A 26,204-nucleotide genomic window follows, 5' to 3' on the forward strand; every position below is an offset into this window, starting at 1 on the left:
TCTGTGCTAGTTAAGCTGCATATGCTATTCTGCATTGACAACTAAGCGAAAGTGCTTATTAGGTCTGATTTTTTTTCATTGTTGTTTTCTAAGCACATGAATACGCACTGTACATTGCAGAACAACTTGTTTTTTTTTTCCAGAGAAATGTTTTTGCTTTTAATGTGTTGACCGAACAGCGCTTGTATATTCTTTGTGACTTTATTTACGTTTACATGTTTAAAAGTCAACGTTTTATTTTCTACGGAATAATCTTTGAAAAGGAGGACCTACTAAATGAATAGAATGTGGAAAGTACAATAATAAAGTAATAAAGTCAATGATGAACCAGTGTTAAAATACAACATTTTTGTGTTGCAAAAGAGTGTTTGCAATGCAAAATGTACTTCAGCAGGATCACCCAAAAAAAACCACAAATGGTCATTTGGATTATCGATTATTTGTTTAATTATTTTTTTTTGCATTTTAACACATTTCAGCACAGACAGTGGCACACATACTGTACATTTGCCCACATTAGAGCTGAATATAAATTATAGTACCATCATGATTTTTCATTTTTTAGAATATTAATTTACTGTTAAATTAGTATTGATTTTAGAATGTCAGGGAAACAATCATTATTACTAATAAGTGCCAGTGAGTAATTGCAGTAATAATGTGGAAATTATGAATCATCATTATCCAGAAGTAGTCAGTTCAGGTCATCAAATCTTCTTCTTCTGGCAGGTAACATAGAATACAGCTGTCCCGCCACGAACGAATGTGAGATCACAAAAAGAAGACGTAAGTCTTGTCAGGCCTGTCGTTTCATGAAGTGTCTCAAAGTGGGGATGCTGAAAGAAGGTAAGGCAACACTCTGCTCTTTTTATCTCTCTGTTTTCTCCTCTCTGTCATACTGAGTCCTGAAACAAGCAGTGTATTATTTCCGGGAGAGAGAGCTGGGCAGTTGATCGCTGTCCTGGCAGATGAAGCCATTTCGCTGCCCACTGAAACTCGCTGGGTTTGGAATCACGAATCACGTTTCATGATCTTCGCTTTTTGCGGCTGGAGAGAAAAAAAAACGTTTTCACATCAGATCAAAGACTCCCATTCGTGAAGACAAGGCTGTGTGATGTCATCTCAAAAATGTGCCCTAGTGGCACATTCATGGTGCCTTGCCAAAGTGAGAGGAATGTTGGCCACAGATTGGAAAACACAAGTGAGTTTCAGCTCTGTAAGACAGCAGTAAACAATGAGCAGTTGGTAGGGACAAAAAAAAAAATGCTGAATAGGTCGATCCTTGTGTCTGACTAATAGAAGTGTAACAGTATTCCGACTGGAAAAAAATAACCCGAGTCCCTCAGTGCACACTGGAGTGGGTCTCAGCTCTCTATGCATATTGATCTGCTAAATGTTTTCCGAACATCTCTGCTCTCTTCCTGTGGATGGTTTTTTAAAGTCAGGCCACTGGGAATTCAGTGACAATTAAACATGCTGCCAATGGATTTTTTCAGCTCAGTTTCTCTCAGCTCCCCTCGAGAGCTCAGCACTGCAGCAACTCGGGGAATTACTTTACCTGGCTCTGCACATTAATGGGATTTTTATTTAACTGTTTTCTGACTTGTTGGTCTAGAAAAGAAAAACACATGAATAATGTGAAACATGTGGCTTTTGGGGAAATGAAACATGTTTATTTAACACCCCCGTGGGTAAGGCCTCCCTCTTCAAGGGAACATTTATTGTTGTTCTCCTGCGCTGTCCAAAAACAGCTTCTTGGCCTTGGTGTCTGGCAGTGTTCTGAGCATTACAATACCACACACAAACTCGGATTGAAGAAGAATTTCATTTAGCATCCAGAATCTTTCATTTTCTTTTTACCTTAAAATGGTGGGATTTAGGAATTATTTGCTTCCACATTAAAGATGTTCTGCCTTTTGGTTAAAGATCCTCCACTGTTACTCATTTCCCAGATTTTGACTATGGCTGCATACCTCTTCATGCTGTGAAATGGTTCTGTATTGGTGAATAACCACCTTATTTACAGATTATCCAAACTTTCAGTTTCAGATCTTTTCCATTTTCTGCCGTTTGAAGGCTGCAACTGACTTAAAAACCATCACCTCTGCCATTGGGACTTTGCCAAAAAGGTTGTTTTTCAAAATAAACCTCCCGCCATTCTTACAAATATGACAGTCACGCAGCTGTGACTGAATGTTTTGTTTTATATTTTTTTCCAATAGTGATGATCAGGGTTATACAATTTGAATTGAAATAAAGTAGCCAAGTGAAACCAGTAACTATCTGTCTCAATCAAAAGTGAGGATTTAGTGCTGCAGGGTAATTTATAATGATTTGTTCTGCTGGGATAAGAATGAATATAATCATTTTCACCAACAAGACGAAGAATATTTCTCACATTTGGCTTGTATGACTTTTAGTGTCGGAGTTGAGGATATAATCCAGCCGTTTCTTAATAGAAACGCGGGTTTCCTCCATAACAACGTGGGTAGCTTGTTAGAGACGCCCACAATTACTCATGTAAAAAGTTCCTCCCGTTGTCAGTTTTAAATGCACTTCTCTGTAGTTTCCACTTGTGACTTCCAGCTGGTGTTACCCTGTTGATTCTGAGGAAGTCCATAGGATTGACTGTTGTCTCCTTTGAGGAGTTTGAGTACTTGAGGCAGGTTCTCTCACAGTGTAATCTGTTCATCTGTCGTGTCACTGTAAGACATTTCTTTAAGCCCAAGAATGTATATGATAATTTTTCTCTAAACTGATTCCAAAACAGCAATATATTTTTTGCATATTAGTGACCAAAACTGAACACAATATCCTATCTGAGGATTCACTAGTGCGATGGATGAAACAGAAGAACAATGTACATAGAGAGAAAAAAAACAGTCCTACAGTTCAGCTGTTCCTAATCCCAGATCAGGTCTTTAATAACCAATCCATATGATTCCCTGAATGGTAACGAAATCTCCATAAAGCAAGCCGCATGTTAAAAGCCAGTAGCAGAATGAGCAAGTAATCACATTACTACCTAATGAAATATTAATGCAAATATATTATCTGGAGGAATAAAAAGCCCAGAGAATAGGTAGGAATGGCCATAAATGAATCACAAGTGTCAGGTCAAAAAAGGGAGGAGACAAATGTTCGGATGTTTAAATAAAAGAGAAGATGGAGTTAATTTCTTTGAAATGCACAAAGACACTGCACTTATCAACAGTACATAGTGTTTTAAAAGGGAGAGGAGTTTTTTGTTGTTCATTTGCAAAGGAAACTTTAAAAAGTGATGTGAAAGGAAGCATTTGACTTCTTCCTACTGTATACAGTATACAGTAGCAAAGCTTTGCATATTGTTATATGTTTCTGTTCTGTACCTGTTTTATGATTAATGCAGACTCTTGTATTGGTGTCTGGCCAGCAAAACTAACAAATTTAACGACAACAAACCACTGTCCTACAAATATTACAGCCTTATAGATTTTGCGCCTTAGTCTCTGAGGAAGGCCTTATCTGCAATGTCAAAGAAATCAGTTCTACTTTTTGAGAAACAATTGAAGAAATTCTTCCATCCTGTCTGTGTAACTTCTGAGTCACCTCTTTCTCTTCTTTCTACACAGAATTTAAGAGATTAAGGTTTTAAGAGCAATCCAGAAAATATCAAAGATTCTGTAACTCCATTCAAGGGAAAGGAAGATTAATTAATTTGATATCACTAACCTCGATATTTAAATTAAAAATTCTTGATTTAATAGGTGAATTGCCAAAATATTGAGTACATTTTCAAAACTATGGTTAGGGTGTGATTTTGTTTTAAATTTTCAGAGGTTAGGCAGCTGTTTTAAAAGTTAGAGGGTAAAAAATCCCACAGATAAGAGCAGTGAAGAGAAATGCAGACTTCTGCAATATAAATGTAGAAGACTAACTCTTCTTGTTTGACTCAAAGGTCAAATTTATTTAACATCAGCTGCCGCCTGCCCAGTTCAGACTCTTAAAGAAACTTAAAGGAAGCCGAGTCTGGAAAACGATGACATCAGCAGTGGTAGCTGCATTCATGTGTGCTGCCGTCAGTGTCATGGAAAATAAACACCCCTTTCCTGCTGGACTTTCACCACTTCCCTTCCCATCCAGGAAGTACTGACACCCGCATCGGAGGCATTTCTTCTCTGCCTTGTGCCGCCACAGAGAGTTTTTTTTGGGTCGTCAGTGCAATTAAAATGGTCATCGCGTAGAAATGCACAAGGCGTAACGCAGTCTAGCTCTCCTTAATGCAAGGACGAGTGTGTGTGAGTCAATCAATGAGTACAGCAAAGGACAATGCAGGAACAGAGCCTCATTGTCTGTACACAAACAGGTTTTCACGTACACTGGGTAGAGCAGGAGGTCTGAATCACCCCCCTGTCTCTGCTTGCCTGCTATAAATGGTCCTTCTCCAGTGAGCTCTTCTTAAATGGTACGTTCTGTGCTGTAGCACTGACTCCTCGCTGCAGTGAGTTCTGTGGAGTTCATTACAGTGGGAAAGGTCACCTACTGTATGGAAAAAATGACACCTAATTATAACTTTACAGCTTGAAGGAGGTAGCCTGCTGCTGTTGACTTCAATATAGTGTGCGGGGCAATTTCGTTCACTACGCATTTATCTAAGAGGCCAACATGTAAAAGGATTTTGTCAAATAGAAGACGTTTTGGCAGTAGAAGGAGGTGTTAATGAATTTGTCTAGCCAGCATTAGTTTAAAAAATGTGTCCTTTCTTCAGGGCATGAGGATAATAATAAGCTAGTAAAAAAATGAATTGCTGAAATTAATCAGATTAACAAACTAAAATGTAGGAATTTATCTTATCGCCTACCACCATAATATTAAGTGTCTTTTTTTAAAGGGAATATACATTAAATTGTCACAGAAGAAGCTTGCAGTGTGGTGTCGGGCCTTTCACACGACTTTTATGTCCTTTTTTCATGTACGTGTCATTTTCTTACTAAGTAGGAACAATTTTTGAATTGCAGTATTCTTTCTGAATAGAAAATTCAAAATGATTATCACAGAGGAAACGGGGGAGGGGTAAAGGGACAGAATAAGAACTCACACCATTGTCTTTTGGCTGAATTTGCTTATGGGCATGTGTGTTTCTCATTAAAAGATATGTTAATCCCAGGATGAACTTGCTTCCAGTCATTGAGGTAGCTCAGCTTGATCTCTAAAAAGAAGGGCCCTGCAATATTGCTGAGAGATCAACAATCTATTTTAGAAGGATATTCTTGCAGACATCGTTGTGCAGCTTATTTTTTCCTTTGTTTTTCCTATGCCATACAAAAAGAGGAAGCGATCAATAAGGGAATCAGATGTCAGGGGTTACAGGTTTATTTTCTGATCAATGGTCTGAGATCAGAGCTGAGCCGGGGAGGGGGGAGGAAACAGATATTGACATCTGCAGTGCTGGGCATCAGCCGGTCCCCCTTCCCCTCCGTTCTCCTACAAACAATGCAAACCGCAAAACATCTCAGTTCTGCATTCTGATGGACATTGTGCTTCAGTCCCAGCCGAAGGATGATGATGATGATAATTTATTTAATTGAAATAATACTTTTCATCACAAAGGGTCCCAAACCACTGCTCATATAGGAGGACAAGTTCATCACCACTGAAGTGAAGCACCCACCTACTGTGGCTGATGTACAGTTTTAGCTCAGTCATCTACTACTATAGAGCAGATGAAGAAGACAAAATGTATTTCCTCAGTTAAATTAAGGGGTAATTAAAAGGAAGCCAGGGTTACAACCAGTATCATGGGATATGTAATGACCAGTAGCTGCAAAGTGTAATGTCTTATACAGAGGACAGTACCTACCACAGCAGTGTCCCTGGCTAGAGTACTGGGGCACTGGTTTGGAAATTCTCTTTCAGGGGGAGGTGTGCCCCCAACTGATCCACCAACGCCACACACACTGAAGCAACCTGGTTTTCTTTGCAAACCTCCCAACCCAATACTGACCAGGCCAAGCCCTCTTGTGCTTCTGAGATCTTACAAGAACTGCCTACCAGGTGCTATAGCCACTTGCATACACTTTACATACAGTATTCTGCTCTCGTTTGAGTGTGTGGAACACTAGCTTCTTCTTTAAGTAAAAGAGAAAAAGAAAATTGCAAGACCTCTTGCTAGGTCTTGCTAAGTCTTGCTAGACCTCACCCTCCCAACTTGACTCAATTAAAAGTACCATTAATATTTTGCTGATTTAACAGAAAAACTCAGACACTTTCTCCAAAGCAATTTTCATGTGTATTGCTTTAACATTAACTTTTTCACTTTCTTTTTTCAAAGGATGAATATACAGTTTTTCTTTTGAAGAAAAGAAACAAACAGAAATCTATAGCCCACTGTCAAAATGAAGTGTATCACTGCTGTTAGAAAGCAAGACCTATTTGTGACCTCTTCTAGAAGCTGGTTTTTAAGCCTTGTCTGGGGACAAAATCTAGATCTTTTACTGTTAGTACTGAGGTCTCTTTGTGTAAATGACATTTTAAATAACCCGTTCAAAAGCTCTGTCTAAAAGCCCCATTTTTATGAGCAGTCCAGTGGCCCACACTGGGGGCCCTGCTGACTAGAAGACCGTGCCTGCTTCTGCGGTCGGACAGGTGAGAGAATTGCAACAGGCGCTAACACGTGTTTTCATGAGAGTGAGGGATTAGCTGCGCTGTTGAATTACAGTCCCCCCGCAACACAATAAATCACTCCTAATGGGAGATGGACTTGGTGACTCGTGTTTATAGTGACAGAGTTCCAGGAGTCTGGGTCTACTGGTAACACAAGTGCTTAACACATAAAGGCAAGGATGACTATTTGACCCCGCAGAATTCATTTTCTGGGTCCTCACATGCTTCTGGCACTGAAATTGAGCCTCGGGACAGAGACAACAGTGGAAAAAGATATTTTCCTAACAACAACAGTTCCGCTTTTTAATATGATCAGGGAATCGACAACCAGGAAGCTAACAACTTACAGATTCCTACGTGAATCAGTGTACTGTACATCTAGTATAAATGGCAATTGCTTAATTGAATGGAGAGGCAAAATAAGAACATGTTATAATCCTTTATCCATTAAGCCAACACAGACATTCAGTTTTGTAAGAGCATATACAAGTTTTACGCATGGGAGGGGAGAGGGAAGTGATTAACTGTAGTATTCCTAAAACATCATTCTTATTTGGTTTTACTAAATAGATGCAGCCCCCCCCCCCCCCCCAGACATTTAATATTTTTCCGCTTTAACACACAAATACTCCTGGCACACAAATACTGGAGATGCCGCTGTCTTTGGGAAACACAAGGGTATCCGGTGTGATGGCATCACCCCTGGCTCGGTTTGCTAGTGTGCTGTCCAGCCTCATCTGCAGCGGGACAGCAGAGAACAACAGGCCTCTATGTCTTTTACTTTGCCCATTAGGGGCAGCAGGTGTGAGGCAGACTTTTAACGTTCCCCCCCCCCCACACACACACACACACCCTGTGATTAGACAAATGCTATCACAAGCTTACAAGCCACCAAGCTGGCAAGAGGGGGCCCTTTGAAATACTGCTGACGGGGTTTAGTAGCGGCAGCCTTGAAACGAGAGCATGGCCATGCCTCAGGATGCAGCCTTCTGATTTTCCCAGCTAAAATAGGGTCCCCTTAAGCTCCCCATGGCACTGCCAACCATCCCAGTCATTCTGACACATTCCCTAGAAAGAGACACCCAGAACAGGTGAGAAGCTCAAAATAACCCCCCCCCTGGCCGAGACACAAAGTGAGTGAAGACAGGCCCTTTTGTAGGAGTGCGCTCCAGAGGGGATTATTATTGTTTTTGGAGAGAAAGCGGAGACCAGGTCAGCTGGCAGAACCCGCAGGGCTGTGCTAATCCCCGCGCAAACGCCTCCCCGCATCTGCTCAAAGCCCCCCTCAAACAGCGCCGCTTTGAAGGGCTGACACTCGAGAACGCTCTTCTCCGCGGCATCGCGGTGGCGGGGCTGGAAAAAAGAAGAATGTGTGTTGATTAAGCTGAGCTCACCCCTCAGCCCTCTGACTCCTGGAAGCACGGCAGAGAGACATGTGAACTTCAGAGAAACGATGGGTCCCCACTCACCCCCCCCTTTCCCAAGCCTGTTTCACCAAAGCCTGAGAGCAGTACAGTGGGGAACCGGCAAGCATATCAGTTTAACAGCGCTCGTGCTATTGTTTAGCCCTTGAAGACTGTCTGTTTACTTTCCATATCGTAACCGAGAAACACAATACTGTAACACCTTCTTGAACCGCATCAGTGCAGTTCTTACAGGTGAAGCGAACTTATCTGTTGCTCTAAAGCAGATAACACTTTTTCGGACATTTGTGAAACTTTGGTGTGCTGGCTCTGCGGCTAAGGATCTGGGCCTGTGGCTGGAAGGCTGCCGGTTCGTATCCCACGGCCGGCAGAGGAATCCTACTCCGTTGGGCCCCTGAGCGAGGCCCTTCACCCCAACTGCTCTAGGGGCACCATATAAATGGCTGACCCTGCGCTCTGACCCAGTCTGTGTGTCTCATGGAGAGCAAGTTATGCGAAAAGACGAATTCCTAATACAAGAAATTGTATATGGCCAATAAAGTGATCTTATCTTATCTTCATTAGACCCGCTTGAGCAGGCCTTGAAACATTCGGAGTCCTACAATGGCTACGACTAAAACAGATCCTTTGGGCTTGATTGCTTTTGTCCGACAAAAACAGAAATCATTTCATGAGTATAAAGGAGCAGGTTACAATGGGCAGATGCGTTAAATCTCCCATCATGTTGAAAAGAAACAATATGCATAATTAAAACAAAATAAAAGGTAAATGATCACTTCAGTGCCTGAATTGCTACTTGACCCACTTTTGCTGTAAAACGAAACGGGTTGGTGACAACCTCAAATGCTTGTCAGCGTCTATTAATTATGGCAGGGCTGTTCTAATTAAAACAGGCATTGATGTACCTTGGAATCTTTATGCTGGCTTTGCCCTGCCTGCTGTCCCAGGCACATGACTAAATGCAAGCAGTGGAACAATTTTTTATAAGCCTGGACTGGGCCTCCAGTTGTCAGTTAGACACTTGTTAAGGAGTACACAAATAAAATGTCAAAACTGTTGAGGAGGATTTCTGTAAACCTAAGCTCTGTTTGGAATTGCCTTTGGCAACAGTGTAAGAAAATACCTGGAAAAATCTGGTATTGCAGTGGATCTTTGCATCCATTTTAACTCTTATTATATTTAATTTTATTAATGCTTAATTACAGTGTAATAACATAGATTTGTTCTGTAAATCTGTAAAGCTGGTAAACTTTCTAAAGTGATCATCTTGTTCAATGAAGACACTCTCAGTAAGTTTTAGCAGGGAGCTAGATACAGAAACAGATTTTACTTCTCAGCAGAGAAAAACTTCCTTCTTTTACTGTGATTAAAAAGGTATAAGATTATGAAAATGTGTTCTAATGTCTATCTTAGTATATATTATACATTAAGGCTGAATGGAGAATGTGCCCCAAGTTAATTATGTAATCCTAAGAAGAAATGTCATAATAGACAAATTAATTAAAACATGTCCCCTAATCCCTGCTGAAAGAGAAAATGCCCAATTACAATTCTTGTTTATTTTTTTGTCTGTCTGTGATTATCAATGTAAAAATGAAAATTGCTGTTCAGAGAAATTTGATTTTGCTGTGACCTAGCAGCCCTTAAATGATCTCCCAGTGTTTGCTGGGAAGAATAAGTCCCCTATGAGACTTGTGGGTAATTAGGTTAGTGGGCTGTCAGTGTCAGGAAATTGAAAGACAATCCTAATCAGATTTGTGTTTCCAGGGAATCAAAGAATTTCTATAAGTACCAGAAATCTCATGATTCCACTCTTACAAGATAATACAGTTTGCTTTACCTGGTCATGCATACAATTTATAGGATGAAAGGCAAAATGGTAGCCCAATAGGAAACAATGTTTCATATTTCTCCTATGCTGCATCTTGTAAAATGTATTCTGCTTCATGTCTGATGCCTGTTGCTGCTGCACTATTCTTGATCTAATCCCAAATACCGTCCCTTTCCATTAGGGGACATTTATTTCGCCATGGTTACCAAAGCGTACTAAAATATTGAGAAAAATCAATCCCCTTCTTGTTATTTGGAAAGACCAGGAAGAACTCAGTCCTTTGAAAATTCACCACTGAAAAGGCTTTATTTAAGGAGACACTTTCAAATATGTCTTATATCATGAAAGATTGTTTTTCGTTAGTTGTAAAAGTGTGCTAAGTTACTTGTAATTAGTTTTTGGGGAGGAGAAGAGTGAAAGAAACTCAAAAATGAAATTCAGCTGCTTGTTCCTGTCAGAATATCTCATTCCACTGGATATCCTGAAATGTGACTGAGAAGCTTGAATTCTTCAAACTAAATCCTTGTGCTGTTTCAGTTCTTCTGATCACCTGAGATTGTGTTACTCTTTTATCACAGAATCAAGTTGAACTTGACAAACTAAAAGCTTTGTCTTTCATTCACCTATTTGAATAAATTTCAAGAATAATAACCATCGTTATCATTTTCTTTGTGTGACAAGAGTGTTGACAATTCCCATGAAAGAATCACGACTAATGTTTCATGTGACAGTCTACTGGAATTAGGGGACAGTTGGGTTTAATGGAGGAGTATGTGTTTTCTCCGATAAAGACACTACATAAAATAAAGGTTATTATTAATCTGGAGATGTAAAAACACTAAGGTGTCAAATCCCCAAACATCAGCAGTGCAGTGCTGCTGCTAATCCAATCACAAGCTTTCATTTGCTTTTGCCTCCTAGGTATGCTTGCGAACTTCCGGCGACCTCTGATTGTGATCTCTGGAACCACAGAACGAGCCAAGGAGACGATAGGGAGGGGCGGGGGAGGGAATCACATTAGCCTAATTTGCAGTAGTTCCACATTTTACACTTTGACACCCGCAGTGCCAGCTAAAGTGATGAAATCATTAAGCAAGTGCTCAAGCATCGTCTCCATCGCAGGTTAGCACTGGAACCCACGACACGGACACATCTATCCACACAGGGGGATGTCCTCTTGTCTTATTGCCGTGGTGTCTCTGTGGCACGGTGCTCTGCTAAGATGTCATAACTTATCCACCGTTATATGTCATTTATTTCAGTTCTTTTCTTTGCAGCATTAAAAAAAAGAGAACTGTTTTAAGCCTTCTCGCACTCTTAAATACATTTGGAATGAATTACTGTACATTGCAATAATTCTTAAAGGGTGGCTGTGGGACACATTGTCTTTCAGCATACTCTATATCCTTGTGCATCTTTCAGATGGTCGCCACCTCTTTAATCAATCTTTTGATCTAAAAAGGCAGAGCCAAGCAAAAGTGTTTCATTTGTGTTTTTTATTTGGGAAAGTTTATTCAGTGTCATGGAAAGTAGGAAGACAGCCCTACCGAATGTGTCTTTTCATAAATTTGAGGTGTTTTCGTGTCTCTGTAAACTGACCACACAGCCAAAGTCATGTCACACAATTACAGTGGCTCACAAAATAACCACATCACTTTAATTTTCACACAATAAAGGTGTCGTGTGCTTAAAGTTCATTCAGAATCCTGAGGAGGTCATTGAACGTTTCCTCATCCTGAAGAATGAGGTAATGCTGACAATTCAAGATTGCTTTGGGAGTGTTTCATGAGTGCATCTTCAGAGATGAATTGGACCCATGCTACAGAGATTCAATGTGGTTTTCAGGAGTTCAGGAGAATTTGGATTCTGATTTTCAGAATGATTTATCAGGTTTTCTTAATGTGCTGTGATTTTCTCTGGCTCAGGGTCGCCTTGTAAGATGCACTCATCTAGACTGCCAGAATGATCTCAGATGTCCAGCTTTCACCTTAGTAATCAAAGCCTGGTAACTAATCACAGTAAAGGCTCTTTGTGAGATACACTGTCACACAGTAAAAAATGAATTCTAAGAAAAAACAAATTGAAATGTGTCCTTATCTTGTAATTAGATAATAAATAACATATGTTACGGATCGTGCTGGCATTTCTTTATTTTCTTCAGAACAGGACAGAGGCATTATATCAGTGTTTCTGGATGATAAGGACTGTGCATGTTCTATTAGATTGAGTGAAAATGAGATAATTTTATTGGTACTCGAAGGCAAACTAGCTTTACTCTTTTACCAGAACATCTGTATTCTGTGCATAAACAGGATATTGCATTTATAGCCTTTGCTTCCATTTTCTGTTACAGTGTCGTGATTTTACACATACCAGGACAAGTGGCATGTTGTGTACCTTCCACTTCATTAGTATTCTGTCTGTCTTTCTTAAAAAGAGAAATAATTAGAATCCCAGTCTGTGAGATCACTGACCCCACGTTAAATATTCATATGTTTAGAAGTCTGCCAGGCCTCAGTGTGTCACAATAGACTAACCAGGCGTGTTACACATATGGGAGAGCACTCATTTCTTTGACATTTGCTGTTTTTTTCCTTTTTTCTTCCAAATTGACCATATGCTTTTGGAAACTTTTGTTTTATTGCCTTGAATCAATTTTTTTTCATCCCTCATCAAATGAACATCGTCTGCCCTGGCACAAATGTGAAACTGCACTATGCACCTTCCTTTCTTTTTTGAGGCAAAGAAGAAGCCATATTGAGATATCTGCTGGTGTTATATTTTTCTACTCAGCTGTAAAACTGGAGAACTGTGACTTAAGATCAAATGTATAAGTTCTCTGATTTATCGTGCCTAATGAGATGCTGCAATTGACCTGGGTTGCGATCATCAATTGGTTTTACGAAATCATGTTACGTTTTAAATCATGCTTAACGTGTGTCTCTCAACATTTGCACAAGCAAAACAGCATTTCAGAAACTGTAAAGTGATTAAAGAAGAGTGTATCACAGAGGTAGACCTTAAAGAACTTCCGTATCTTCGGGAACTCCACGGATTTTTTCATTTAGCATAAAATTAAGGACAAAACCTTTGCTCAGCCCTGCAATTAATGCAATGCCTGAAATGAAATCGATTAACTGTACATAACTTGACTCTCTGGTGAATAATTTCATTCTTTATAGCTATAGCTTGTTTGGAGGGTGGGGGGGGGGAGTTGAATATGACTTGGCACTGTCGATTATTTCTCTACCTGCGCAAAGCAAGATCTCTTCCTTGAAGACACGTCCCAATAGAGTAAGAGAGCTAACAGGCCCATGTGTCCCATGCGACAGGGGTGCGCCTGGACCGCGTGCGAGGGGGGCGACAGAAGTACAAGCGGAGGATGGACAGCGAGAGCAGCGCATACCTGGGCCTCACACTGCCGCCACCAGCAAAGAAACCATGTGGGTATTGTGCTTCCTGTCCTGTTCGCTGTCCCCGTGCTGCGCACCTCAACGCAGCTGAGAAAGAAAATGCACTCGCCATTGAATCGGAGATTCGCGTGTCCTGCATGCTAAGAGACACTGAAACAGTCAGGATCTCACAACTACACCTGGTTACAATCAAACTTTTGCAAATCAGTCTAAAACAAACTTTAGACTGATATCCTAAATTCTGCAGAAAAGGAAAATGCACTAAAGCAACTGTCAGTACCTTTCTTGATGTGATCCAGTAGCTGGAGCTAAATGAGTATGATTACTCGTTTTTAATTTCCCATTCTCTACTGCAGTACCTGCTAATGTATGTTAAATTGAGGTGTTCAAGAAACAATCCTGTGATGCCCATTATTCTGTGAGGGATTACTTTTCAGCCTGCCACTACAGAATATGTCTGAACCATCCTGAATGTGCTTGAAATCTGCAATGCCATAAAATGCCATTTTGCACTGTAGCTAACCGCCCGGCAACAATGCTCTTTCTATTCTTTCAGTGACAAAAATCGTGTCTCACCTCCTGGTGGCGGAGCCAGAAAAGATCTATGCAATGCCAGACCCTACGATGCCCGAGAGTGACATCAAGGCTCTGACCACACTGTGTGACCTGGCTGACCGCGAGCTCGTTGTCATCATCGGCTGGGCAAAACATATCCCAGGTAAGACAGAGGCTGTCATTCAGTTCCCTTCTGCATCTTTTCCACACATACACTGTCGTTACATTACCAACGTACCATAAAATAAAATGTGTTTCCATTTTGTTTTTAAAAAGTTACATACTGCGTACATGGGACACAAAAACCATTACAAATATGTTCATGACGCACATTAAACGCTAATGTGGTGTTTATACTTTTTTATACATGACTGTGAGCTGAACTACCACCTACAAATGAGAGAGGGTCACGCATCCCATCTAGGCTGCTTGGCAGTTAGTAATTATCTGGATGTCATCCAGACATTTATTGAAAGAAGCCTTGCTATCGGCTTCCACAACCAGGCTGTGTGGCTCTTCCATATTCCCACAAACCACTGGGTAAAGAAATGCCTCTTACTGTTGGTTTTAAATGCACTTCCATGCAGATTCCTCTTATGCTCTCTGGTTCCTGTTTCCTTGATTTAGATGAGTTCTTTTCATGAAGGTGCTGTATTAACCACCACTTGTTCCTCTGCAGCTTCCAAATTGCCACAGCTCCCAAATCCATACAGAATATACAATATATTTAATATATGTATATACTCTACTTTTCTTATATGCATTATAGGTATTTTTTTGCCTACCTTTATTTTTCTTATCAAGGCTATAACTGTGGTCACCCATCCCTTAAATCTGTGATCACTTAGCTAGTAATGCTTATGGTAGGCAGATATGCCCAATGGGAGAGCCCCAGACCATTAGAAAAATGAAGCTGGTTTCTTATTGGATGAGTATAGTTAAAGTAAAGCAAATAACCCTTGTAAGTTATAAACCACTGCTTTCAGCCTCTTATGCAGTTAGGATATCATTTAATTGTGGATATTGTGCCTAGTGTAATAAAACTCCACCATAAAAAAAGCTTTGACACAGCCCATTTGGAGTTAAAGTGCAGTGGGTGATGAGTGAGTATTTTTAATGGCCTTCCTGCTCTCGCCCCCCTGGATTCTCTCTTTGGGATGCTAAAACGCCTGAGTGGTGCCACCCCACCCCCCAGGACTGTAATTAACTTTAGCTGCCAATGTGCACCTGGGGGAGAATCAAAGTCATCTTAAAAAGTCGAATCAATAAACTGCGGCTAAATGCACAGAGTGAAGCCCTGATTTAAATGGGGACGGTCTGTTGGGCTGGGTGGCAGTGCAGAATTGCTCTGAAGAGGGGGGAAGGCCCACTCGCTGAAAGACGAGAGGAACGCTGTACAAAATGAGCGATATTGAATTATTGATGGGAATGTTTTTTTATTTTTTCCCGTGTCAGAAATTGTGATCGTGGATCTGGTATTTCATTAGCCTTCTAAGGTATTCACTCTTGGAAGGAAAAGTTTAATCAGTTTGGATCGAATTTTGATGCAAAAATAAAATTGTTATGCACTCATTTGAAATATACTGTATGTGGTGTGGCGCATTTTATCTTGCAATACTCAATTGCAAAAACAGTTCATTTCAATAGCCAATACACCACCTTGAAATATTATGCAATGCTGACTATCTGTTTAAGATCTGATGTAGCCCATCATTAGACTAGGCAGTCCCTGTGCCTACTGTTCCCCGTCTCTGATCATGACCACCGTTTCACAACGGGACCATGTGGGAATTCTCACAGTGCCAGTACTTCACAGACAGCCATGTGGTGGATCTCCACTGAGTCCAAAACCTCCAGCAGCCCTGCTTACCTGGTTGTCTCACATACCTTGTTCCAATGATGGATTGCACCAACTATCTGCAGGGACAGCTAGGCCAGCCTCGGTGTTATGAAATAGTTTCAGTTTTGGGGGGATTGCCTCTAATCAGGTGCAGGGGGAGGTGTTATCTCGTAAGGAGATTAGACTGATGGTCTCACAGTAACCCCCCATTGGACTGAGCAGCCGTGTTTTGCTGTGTCGGCAGGGAGCAGTTTAGAGACCAGATTATTGAGGAGTGGATCACAACTGACCCAATAACTGAGCCAAAAAATCTGATTCGCTGTGGCCTGTACCCCAGTTTCCCTTTTAACACAGTACCCCAGCTTTTGTCTTCAACAAACGCTTTAGGTAGAGCCGAACACTCCTTGAAGGATTTAGTCTGAAACAATAAATCCTACCAAAAAAACTGCAGCTCCGTTTTATATTGTTGTTAACAAGCCCTGATTATTTTTAGCTTAGTTATTGGGATTTCTAAGCACATGACAGAATTCTGTGTCCTTCAATTCATGCATGGAAATGCTGTTACTTCCTGTACCCTTCCAAATGGATTTGTTTTTTTTTTCTTTTTAAAGAATCATGGTGCAGAAAATTGCAATCCTGTTTGCATTACCGAAGTAAGAATGAAATTAACAGCATGTGAAGTATAGTTTGTGGTAGATGGGTTTCAGTTGTGTGCCTCTGTATGTACTTGTCATTCGCACAGAGTAAATCTGTTCACAGAAGATTTTTTGAAACCTTAAGTGGATGAGGGAATTCAGTATCATCACCATTATTACTTAATATTAGTTACTAGCAAAAATGACAAATATAATCAAGTGTGCATACAGAGTTTGGGGCTGAATTTCAGTGCATGGAGCAACAGTTTTTACCCTTCATATTTCCTTATTATATTACCCCTAATATTTGCAAATCCATACCAAAAAAGTCCTCGCTTTGCTTTGGAGGGGATAAATATCATAACAATTGCTCCACTAAGACGATTAGCATAAGCAGATTAAAATGTGCTTGTCAGGTTGTAAACACAGTAGGCTGAAAATCCCAGCCATTTCACAAATGTAAACATAAACAATAAGTGTACACATTATTATTTACAGTAAAGCTTGTTGGACATTGCTGCAAAGCTCACTGTAAATCTTCAAGGGGCAGGGATATGGGCAACATAACAATTTTACGGTCATACTGTTTTTACTTTAATGCAGTAGAATTAATTGGATATGTAAGTTTGTGTTCATACTGTACAAAGTGATTAAATTCTTGTTAATGCTGCTTACCATTAGCTGGTTAATTACATTAATCTGTATCAGAACTAGTGAAATAGAATCAAATGCATATTTTTTTACCACCTTTAAATTGTTACTTTGTCCCTTACTAAAAATCCTCTAACTTTAGTTAGTTGAGCATTTGTTACATTAAGGATATTTCAATAGCATTGCTGTTGGTGTTGGTCTGCATACAGATCATTTAGGAACTGCTACAAACAGGGTATATACTGGAATTGCAAAGATGGCACGTGGAATACTTTTGTAGCTGCAAGTGACCGTGGTTTTTTAGTGGTTTATCCAGCAAACATTTAAAAGAAATATTTATTTGTAGGGTACATCATTTCATCATCTGCCAAATTCCCCTCCTACTCCCCTAGGAAACCAAGTCCAAGTCCATTTCAGGGATTACCCCCAGAAATGCCTGGTATCATACAGCAGGGTGGGCTGGAAAAACTGGGGTCAAGCACCTCATTCAAGGTACTACAGTAGCGTCTGCAGTAGGGACTTGAACCCAAAACTCACCAGAGACCTACCCACTACGCTGTGCAGCCCCATAGCTCTTTGGGAAGAATCAGCGAAGTACTGTAGGTTTTAGGTCTGTTCATTCACAGTATTCATAGTGTTTATCAATCAGCAGAGGTATAACGTCTACGGAGATTTCCTGCGGGCTTCTCAGCACAGCACGGTCTGATCACACTGTTCTTCTTTCTATAAAGAAACCAAATTGCTGATTGGATTCTGATAGATTTTTTTAGGCCCTGGGCTTTGGAATTAAAAAAGATTAACAGTTCATTATGAAGTGGGTTGCATCGATTAGAAAAAAGGCAGACATCCAATGACCAAGTCAAAAGGTAACAATAGACGTGTCAAGATAATTGGTGCTTAGTCCACTGATTGATTTTTCATAGCTCCTTATTCTCACTGATATTTAACAACCCTTTTTAAAAAAAAATTACATTTGAATCGGACTGCCAAGGAGTGGCCAATTTAAAATGGAAGTTAAACAAATAAAGCTAAAAAGAAAAAAAAATAACTAAAAAAACGTAAAGCAGGAAATATAGTGTAAATTTGTAAACTGTTATTTTTCCTAATATTGTAATGACTTTCTAGTTTAAAATATTTTTGAATTAAAAAACAACTATAGACTGCACAGATTTTTTTTTTTACTTTTAAAAGGAAAAGTTCCAAAAACAGTTGTTAAATGAAATTTGGTATATAAATCAAGTCATACTATATGATATAATATGGGTATAGTTGCCATTTTGCAATGTTTTTAATATACCAAGTAATGATTAGTATTGTAAACATTGATACATAAAATAATGATTCCCATCAAGGTTACAATCAGAATAACCATTTTAGTGGTTACATTTAGTTTACATTAATTCACACGGACTTTGGGCCCTATATTCAATACACTTAGAAAGATAATCCCCATAATATCCTGTGAGGAGCTAAGCACCTACTGTAAATGTGTTGAATATGGGTCCCGTTCTGTTTAACATTTAATATATATGTGAACATCTTTATGTAAATATAAAACAGATTTATAAATAGTGTAGCCACAGAGCATTGTACATTGTGCATTGTATCATGTTCATTCAAGTGCCTTAGCCACCCTATTTAATAATAATCATGTGTTGTTATTATCACCTGATTTTAATCTTCTACCAAATTATTTGTAATTACAAGAGCAATGTAAAATTGTCCTTTAAAATGTATTTCTTTATGACCTACAGCACCGCTGGTACCTAATACAGTTCTAATTTAATTGTTTATTGGTCATTATGATAATGAGAATAAGACAGTAACAGATGGCTGACTATTACTAAGGAACTAAAGACCTTTGACACACAGTGCTGTTTTTAGCAGAGTATTCAATCTTTCATTCTCTGAAAGACAGGGAACTTTAAAATGCTGACGACTCAACAACAAACATGCCTATACAGTATATATATCCTTGGTGCGTAGTGCTTATTTAAGATTGTGTGCACTGTATTAAGCTCCTTGACTGGACAATCGTGTGAATGTCATGTGCATGGATTGTCATCCAGCTCAGATTTTCATTGTGCAATGGGAGCACATTCCCAGACCAGACTAGCACAGCAGGGACTACTAGCTATACTGTTAGCTATTGTCTGCATGGTCTTCCCAGTTGCTTTCAGTATATTGGTTGAGACTCTTTGATAATACATTTTTCTGTCTTTTGATCACTGTGTAAATTTAAATCAGTCAATTTCTTTCCAAAAGTAATGGGTATACACAATGTAACACTGCACTGTTGCTATCAGTGTTAAATAATAGAAATTCTCAGTATGGAAATGTGACACAAGTTTACTTATAGTAAGTATGCCATTCAGTATTAGAAGTAAAGCTGAAAAATAGAGATAAGGAACACAACATGTCTTTCAGGTGTGACATCTTTTTTTTTTAGTTTAAAAGCATGTATTCCACTGGCCATTTAGAAAGCAAACTGCAGGATATCACCTTTATAGCATGGTACAGTAGCTTGTTCCAGATTTCTACAACCATACATTGCAGAAGGGTTGTTCTCAATTTTAAATATACTTCTCCCTTAGATTCCTCTTGTGTTTCACAGCTTGTTCCAAATAAGCTCATAGGGTCAACTTGGTCAATACTTTGAGGATTTTAAATACTTGAATCAAACCCCCTCATAGTTGTTTCTGTCCAAGACTGGAAGGATTACAATATTTTAGCCCAACAGTCAAGACAGATGTTGGTTACCTGAGCGAATTTCAAGCAGTAAATGTTTTCAATCCTTTTTGTATCACAGTGACCAAAACTGGACCCAAATATTCTAAATGAGATCTTACTAATGCTACATATCTCCTGGCCTTGCATATTTAATATCTGCTGCAAAAATACTTGAGCCTGGGTAATCCTCTCATTTCAAGAGGAATACTGTTCTGAGCAGTGACTAGTGCTTTCTCCTAAGCCTGTTTTCCCTAAATGTGCACTACAGTTTCAATCGTGTGATGAATTTCAGAGTGCTTTAATATGCTAACTCTTAAATTGGATGCCATGGCAAACTACAGTACAATCATGTATTGAGAGACAGAGATGCAGTATATATCTATCTATCTGTGTGTGTACATACAGTTCTTTCAGGATTCCATAATGAACAACACAAAACATCATGTTACAGAACAATGTGCAGACTGGATAAAATGCCCTGCTGGAAAAAAATGACATATTCTTATCTTTATTCAAACTTCTATAGTCAGTTTTGCAAATACTCCTCCGGCAGGGACTACACAAACTACATGCTACCTGTAGTGTGCTGTGAGCTTCTGGCACTTGTTAAGGGGAATTTTAGACCATTCCTCCAGGCAGAATTGCTGAAGGTCCTTCAGACCCTTTGTGTGAACTGCTTGCTTGAGTTTGAACCACAAATGTTCAATTGGATTGAGGCCTGGAGACCAGGATTACTTTCATGTAACATTGGCCAGTTTTCCAGGCTTGAGATTTTGGACAGAAGAAAATGGGCGTTTGGTCAAAATATCCTGGTACTTGTTGGAGGTCATGATTCCCCCTGCCTTAACAAGGGCTCCAGGACCTGCAAATTCAAAATGACTCAAAAATAAAATACACCCCCTTCTATAGTGCACAGTGGGCATAAGAGTTTTCTCGACATGACCTTCTGTTTTATTACGCCAAACATAATGCTAATGAGCATATCCAAAAAGTTAAATTTTGGGATCTTTAGACTATAAGAAATGGTGCCAATTGTCATTCAGGTGTACTTTGGAAAATTCGAGTCACCTTTTTGTGGTTCACCCTCAGAAGAGCCCAGCACTGAATGCCACCTTCACGCCTGTAATGTCAAGAGGTAGCTTTCCAACCTCTATACACTGAAAATGGCACTTTGTATTTGTGCCAGCAGCTCTATCACCTGCAACTCACAGCTGGCAGCCCACTGAAGCTCAGCAGGTGTGAGCCTGGTCAGTACCTGGATGGGAGACTCCTGGGAAAGCTAAGGTTGCTGCTGGAAGAGGTAGGGAGTCAGTAGGGGACTCTCACCTTGCAGCCTGTGTGGGTCTGAATGCCCCAGTACAGTGATGTGGACACGATACGGTAAAAAAGAGACTGTCCTTTGGATAAGATGTAAATCTGAGGTCCTGACTCATTAAAAATCCCATGGCATTTCTCGAGAAGAGTAGGGGTCCTGGCCAAATTTCCCCATGGCCTTTACCAATCCTGGCCTTCTAATAATCCTCATCTATGAATTGGCTTCATTACTCTGTTCTCCTCCCCACTGAGAGCTGGTGTGTGGTGAGCGTACTGGCGCACTTTGGCTTCTGTTGCATTCGCCAGATGGGTGCCACACATTGGTGATAGTCGAGGGGAGTCCCCGTTGCCTGTAAATACTTTGAAAAGCACAATACAGGTGTAAGGGATAATTATTCATTATCCTTGTGTCGGAGATCTCCAATGGTCGCCTTTTGTGAACCACTTGTCTCACAGGTCAGGGTGGCACAATGCACCGCAGGCCGCCTCTCCCTGGCAGGGTGGCCCCTATACCAGTAGTTTTGAATTTCTTAATAATGGGCACAACAGTGAAAAGTGGTAGATTATGCTTTTTGTACATATTTTATAGCCATCTCCCATCCTGGAAGTGGAAGTCAATAACTTTGCCTGCAGTCTTCAAAGAGCTCTCTGACCTTAACCATGATGATGCATGATACTACTGATTGATTTCCGTGTATTACCTTCTTTTATACTCCAGGAAAAACTGACATCTTCACAGGCATTCAGAAAGTTCTGGAGACTGCTGCTGCTCTTCCAAAGAGCAAAATGTTACTATACATTTGTTTTTTTTTCTGGATTTTATTTAAAGGAATAATTAGGAACGTAATTAAATGTGTTCAGTGTTAACATTTTAAGAACTGTTTTAAATATGACATCTTATCCAATCCATTACTCTTTGTGTTACATTTTATTCTTCTTTTTTGCATTGAATATGAATCAATCTGGAGGGCACTGTATTTACATAGGCAAAATGTAAGGGCTTAAACAAAACCTGATTTTGAAGAATTGCAGACCCCAAGGATGGCACAGTAGCAGACTGCTAAAAAAATATGAATAAGGATAAATACTAATCTAGTGCAGCAGTGTGGCAAACTCATATTCACTAGTACTAATACACTACCTACAGTATACATGCACATTGACAAGCATGCTCTGTGTTTTTAAGGGAGATACTTAATAAAGTAACATGAACACTGATTCAAAATGACTATGTTGATGCAGATATTTTGCATTGCGTATGATGTTACCTATTCATTTTTTTCTGCAGCCTGTTTTCTCTTTCCTATTAAATTGTGAAATCTACTTACTGTGTTGCCAGTCTGATCCCACTCAAGCTGTGTAATCTCCTTGTAATAGAGTGTGAATACAGCAGGGCGATAAATCAGCACCTCATCAGCGGACTTTATTAAATATAGAGACCAACAGACAGCTTTTAGTATATTCAATTTACTGGCTGACGTAGACTTATAAAGATAGATTGAGTAATCAAGGCGAAGCTGCAACTAAACCTGTGTAAGCTGGCCTGGAGGCTGGGAATTGAACCACAGGAGAGGTGAGGGGGTTGAGAAAAGACCCTAATGGCAGGGAGAGCAGAAGAGGACAGGGCAGACAAGCAAAGTTTACGAAGAAGAGGAGAGGAGATGCTTGATGTCCATGAGGTGTTGTGGGTGTTTGGCTCTTTGGTTAATTTTTGTTCAATCCCAGGTAACCTGAGAAATTGCAGCATACTGTATGTACAAAAAATAAATAAAAATATATAACAGCTATGAGAAAATAAACACATAATGTGCCGTGTAGGTCATTTATAGTGTTCTACTTTAATTAAGATCTTATGATAAATATTGCCACAATACAGCACAGGTTGCAAACGTATCATGAATATATATAAATGTTACAGTGAATAAATATGAATGACAAATTCCTGTCATTGTGGATCCATTCCTTTGCTCTTTCATATGCTCCTAAAAGAGAAATTAATGAAACTCGCTTTGCTACTGTATATTATCCAGTGTGTTAGTGCTAATCCATACTTCCTTGTGACAGTAGGTTTTTGGTATCTTTCAAATTAAGTAATTAACATTTTACTCTGTGATCATACTGCAGTACCAGTTACATTTGTAATTCAGCTAACTTTCTATTATCTTGTCTGCAATATTCTAGTAATATTTAAGAAAGTTTTGTAGTTGCAAATCAATTTTGTGAGGGAATTATGAAGTTCTTGGTAGAATGACTTACACAGTATATTGCCAGTCTTTAAAGAAAAATTTGGTACTTGTAGGCAATTCGAAAGTTACGAGGGGGCTATGCTCTGAGACGAAACACAGGAAAGTGATTAACAGTTAGCAACCTTCATTTACAGTGGTGGTAGTTTTTAAATGAAATTAATTCCACACAATGCCGGCAATTCGAATCATATTTTACTAGAACTCTGGGCCAGCGAGATCCATTTAATATAAAATAAAAGATACTAGACTCAAGGGACTTCTAATAGCATCAGAAAAAAGAGGTCATTGGGTTATAGGGCTTGGATTTGATTGGGATTAAGACAAGGGGATTATTTAATATCTTAAATCTCGTAACTTTCATAGTCCATTGGCCAAATTGCTCATTCCAAGCCCATCAGTAGTGGGGTAATGGGTTTGCTATGGCTTTATAAATGAAGATACATCTTATATAAGGGGGCTGGATGAATTCAGGTTAGTTGTAATGCAGATTCAAAGTTCTGGAAAGGGTCTGATTAGGCAGTTCCAAACACATTTACATTTTAAACTAATGGTGCCGAGAGATAATGACAGGAACTGGGGAATGGGCTCGCATCTAGCCTGTCCTTCCTTACTTGCAGGATCGCGTTGAAGCTATTACTTTGAAAATTTCCGATGATCCGGTTTCAGCGGAATGAAAAAGGAGCAAGGGCTGGAGCTGAGCTCTCCGCCTGGCAGCTGTCCACCTCGGGTTTTCAGTGCGCAGTTTCGGTCTTTTAAGAGAGAAGCGCAACATGTTGGAGAAATCAGATTTTCTCCTGGCAGGGTTTCTGCAGGTTTTGCAATTCTTAAAATATGAAATGGGACTGACAAATGCAGTTTTATATTAATACCCACCAAGGCTGTCTCCATTGAAAGCCCAGGGGCTACATTACGTGCAGACATTCCCTGTTGTTCAATTTGCATAAACCACTAACAAACTTTACTAACTACCAAATCAGCCAGATAACCTCCCCTTGTTGTTAGCTGACGATTTTTCTTCTGAAACCCATACTTGCCAGTTAATCAGAACTATGGCACTGTAGCTGTCGTTGCACGAGTGTTAACAAAAGTATTGTTTTAATACATAAGAATAATATGTAGATGTTTAACTGCCAAATTTAAAGGAAAAAAATGATGTGACGTAATAACATGATATGCAACTTACATGCCTTATAATGGAAGGTACATTGGCTGCTCACTTTATTTATCTCTTCTACAGAATTTTATATAGTATTTTGTTTGAAATTAAAATGTACGTTAAATATATAAAGAGTCCTCTCCAGCACCAAATCTGTTTTTCCAGTGATATGGGTTTGTTTGCGAGACCTCCTGCCTTTTGCCTCTGGCATTACTGTAGGTAAAATATTCATCACTTCAAGGCTACTTTGGAGGAGGATGGCTTTATACATTTCTCCAAGGTTCAGGTCGAATTATTTATGTCAAGTGGTACAATTTATTGCAGCGCATGTATTGATTAGGTCTTGCAAATGCTGTCATGTATATTGAAGAAGAATTGTAGCTGCTGGGTGTAGGTTGTAGATAAAACAAACAGGCACACAGCAGGTAGCATATATTTTGAAAAATGATCTGAACAATTATTTCAGTGTGTAGAACCAGAACATCTTTTTAAAACTCTCTTTTGATTACATAGAAAATAAAACCTGGAGTACAGTATATCTTCATTTTGATAGAAGGGATATTACTCATGGTACTAGGTAAGGTGCACTTTGAATAAAATCTGGCAAAAAAAAACACCACATCCTTTTGAACAATTTGATTTGGAAGCATCTTGGTTTTAGGTGCCGGATTTATAAATAGACGCTCAAAGAGCACTTTGCTTGTTGAAGTAAGATTGCTGGTGGTTAAAAACTGCAGCTTTGGGGTTGCCTAGCTGTCTGATTGTTGGCTGTGATAGATCTGTCCCTGTCCAGTAAGAATTACTCTCGCTCTCGGGGAAAAAAAAAAAAGGCCAGGAGCTCTGATTGAGAATGAAATACGAGGGGACTGCATCTGGAGGAGCAATGGAGTCTCGTAATTACATCTCCTTTTATTACCAGGACTAATGGCCCTCAGGGAGATGGAAACAATAATAAATTAATAGAATATGAACTCCGCTCAACAGAAATTAGGAGATTTTAATTCTAGTTCTAGCTCTGAAAAATTAAACGCCCGCTGATCACTTGAGCAGCCCGTCTTCCCAAGTTTGATCGTGGACCGGACAGTACAATCACTCCGGCGGTCGTTTTGCTGGCTCTCCCACCAGTTCTTTTCGCAACGACTTTTTTTTTTTGGTGGGAGAAAAAAAAGCAATAAAAGAAAGTGGAAACGTATGTGTCTGAAGGGACAAGAAAGTGAAGCATTTTAAAAAAGGTGGTGAGAGCAGGAGGAGGAGGAGGGGGGGAGTATCTCTCGCCTGTATGATTCCGGACAGATTTGTTTTGAGATAAACATGACAGTTTGAAATTTATCAAGTGAGAAGGAGAGATTGTCCCCCCGCACTCCCCCTTTTCACTTTCCTTCTGCCTTTTTTTTTTCGTTGCTGGAAGCTAAATAAATGGCATTCCTCTGAGAGGGCCAGAGAGCGCAGATACCGGCTGTGATGATTATATAGACGCGCTCAATTTTAATCACGTCCAAAAATCTATTTATCTTTTTACTGTCACCTTCACTATTTAATCTCTTTTTTAGGCGATTCTCCCTACCTGCCTTCCTTGTTCCTACACGGGGCTGTAGAGGTTGTCTTTGTGTGCTGGTCGGGAATCGGACCGTGCTGTGGAGTTTATTTGCATAACAGACGGTGAAATTTGTGTCGCCACTGTGTGAACGCACTTAATTGAAAGGCTATGAAGTCAGACTGGGGGTCGGTCAAAGAGGTAGTTTTAGCAGAGAAACTCAAGAAGCTGCC

At 39.7% G+C, this 26,204-nt stretch overlaps 1 protein-coding gene across 2 annotated transcripts in view; it reads left to right on the forward strand.

The window, feature by feature from the left end:
- esrrb (estrogen-related receptor beta) overlaps positions 1–26,204 on the forward strand; it is a 70,069-nt gene that overhangs the window by 36,359 nt on the left and 7,506 nt on the right. For both annotated transcript variants that reach the window (XM_015350638.2, XM_015350637.2), the window contains exons 3-5: positions 730–846; positions 13,230–13,340; positions 13,867–14,028. In XM_015350638.2, the coding sequence (XP_015206124.1) occupies positions 730–846; positions 13,230–13,340; positions 13,867–14,028 (390 nt within the window). The remainder of the gene's footprint in view (positions 1–729; positions 847–13,229; positions 13,341–13,866; positions 14,029–26,204) is intronic.

Source organism: Lepisosteus oculatus, chromosome 8 (assembly GCF_040954835.1).
Source record: "Lepisosteus oculatus isolate fLepOcu1 chromosome 8, fLepOcu1.hap2, whole genome shotgun sequence".
Classification (NCBI taxonomy): domain Eukaryota; kingdom Metazoa; phylum Chordata; class Actinopteri; order Semionotiformes; family Lepisosteidae; genus Lepisosteus; species Lepisosteus oculatus.